The sequence below is a fragment of the Solanum tuberosum genome, unplaced genomic scaffold, assembly GCF_000226075.1.
Source record: "Solanum tuberosum cultivar DM 1-3 516 R44 unplaced genomic scaffold, SolTub_3.0 scf00382, whole genome shotgun sequence".
NCBI classification, from domain to species: domain Eukaryota; kingdom Viridiplantae; phylum Streptophyta; class Magnoliopsida; order Solanales; family Solanaceae; genus Solanum; species Solanum tuberosum.
This window is the reverse complement of record NW_006239306.1, coordinates 569,402-569,987: the sequence shown is the minus strand read 5'-3', so window position 1 is coordinate 569,987 and position 586 is coordinate 569,402. Positions and strand designations below refer to the sequence as shown.

Below are 586 nucleotides of genomic sequence, written 5' to 3'. Positions count from 1 at the left end.
ATAATTTTGTTATAATTATTCTAATTAAGATTATTGTTTCACAAATATAGGCAAGAAGCATCAGGAATGCAACAAACCGATCTAAGTTGAAGATGCTTCATCATATTGGTAGCAAACCTATTCGAGAGATTATTTATCAAAAGGTATTGTTAAAAAACTATTTTCCTTGATGAAGTATTTACGAGGTTTGTGTTATTTGACGTGTTTGACTTTGATGTTAAGGGTGGGAAAGATGGCAATCCACCAGATTTGGCGACTATTTTCTTTGAGACTCGTAAGAAAGATAACAAGCTTGTTGAACCTGAAGCAATTGAAAAACATGTACGTTTGGTAAATTGAATAATTTAACGGCTTGGAATTGTTATGTGTTTTGATAGAAAATGTCCTTTTATATATGTTGTAGGCTCAACTTGAGGAAATAGTTCAAGAAGATCCATCTCTATCTAGTATAGAGATTGTTGAAAAATGTTGTGGACCACAAACTCGTAGCCATGTATTTGGATTTGGGGGTGGAGTAAAGGCAAAAGATTTGAAAGGTGGAACTTCTTCAAAGGCTGAACTATTGTCTGCGCTACGTTCAACTTGA

General features: G+C 34.0%; 1 protein-coding gene across 1 annotated transcript; it reads left to right on the top strand.

Moving 5' to 3' along the window:
• Window positions 1–50: 50 nt before the first annotated feature.
• Window positions 51–586, top strand: LOC102606162 (uncharacterized; the record flags this gene model as incomplete). The annotated part of the gene is made up of 3 exons (XM_006362087.1): window positions 51–143; window positions 223–321; window positions 404–586. Coding segments are annotated over 3 exons (375 nt in total), but the record flags the coding sequence as incomplete, so codon positions are not given.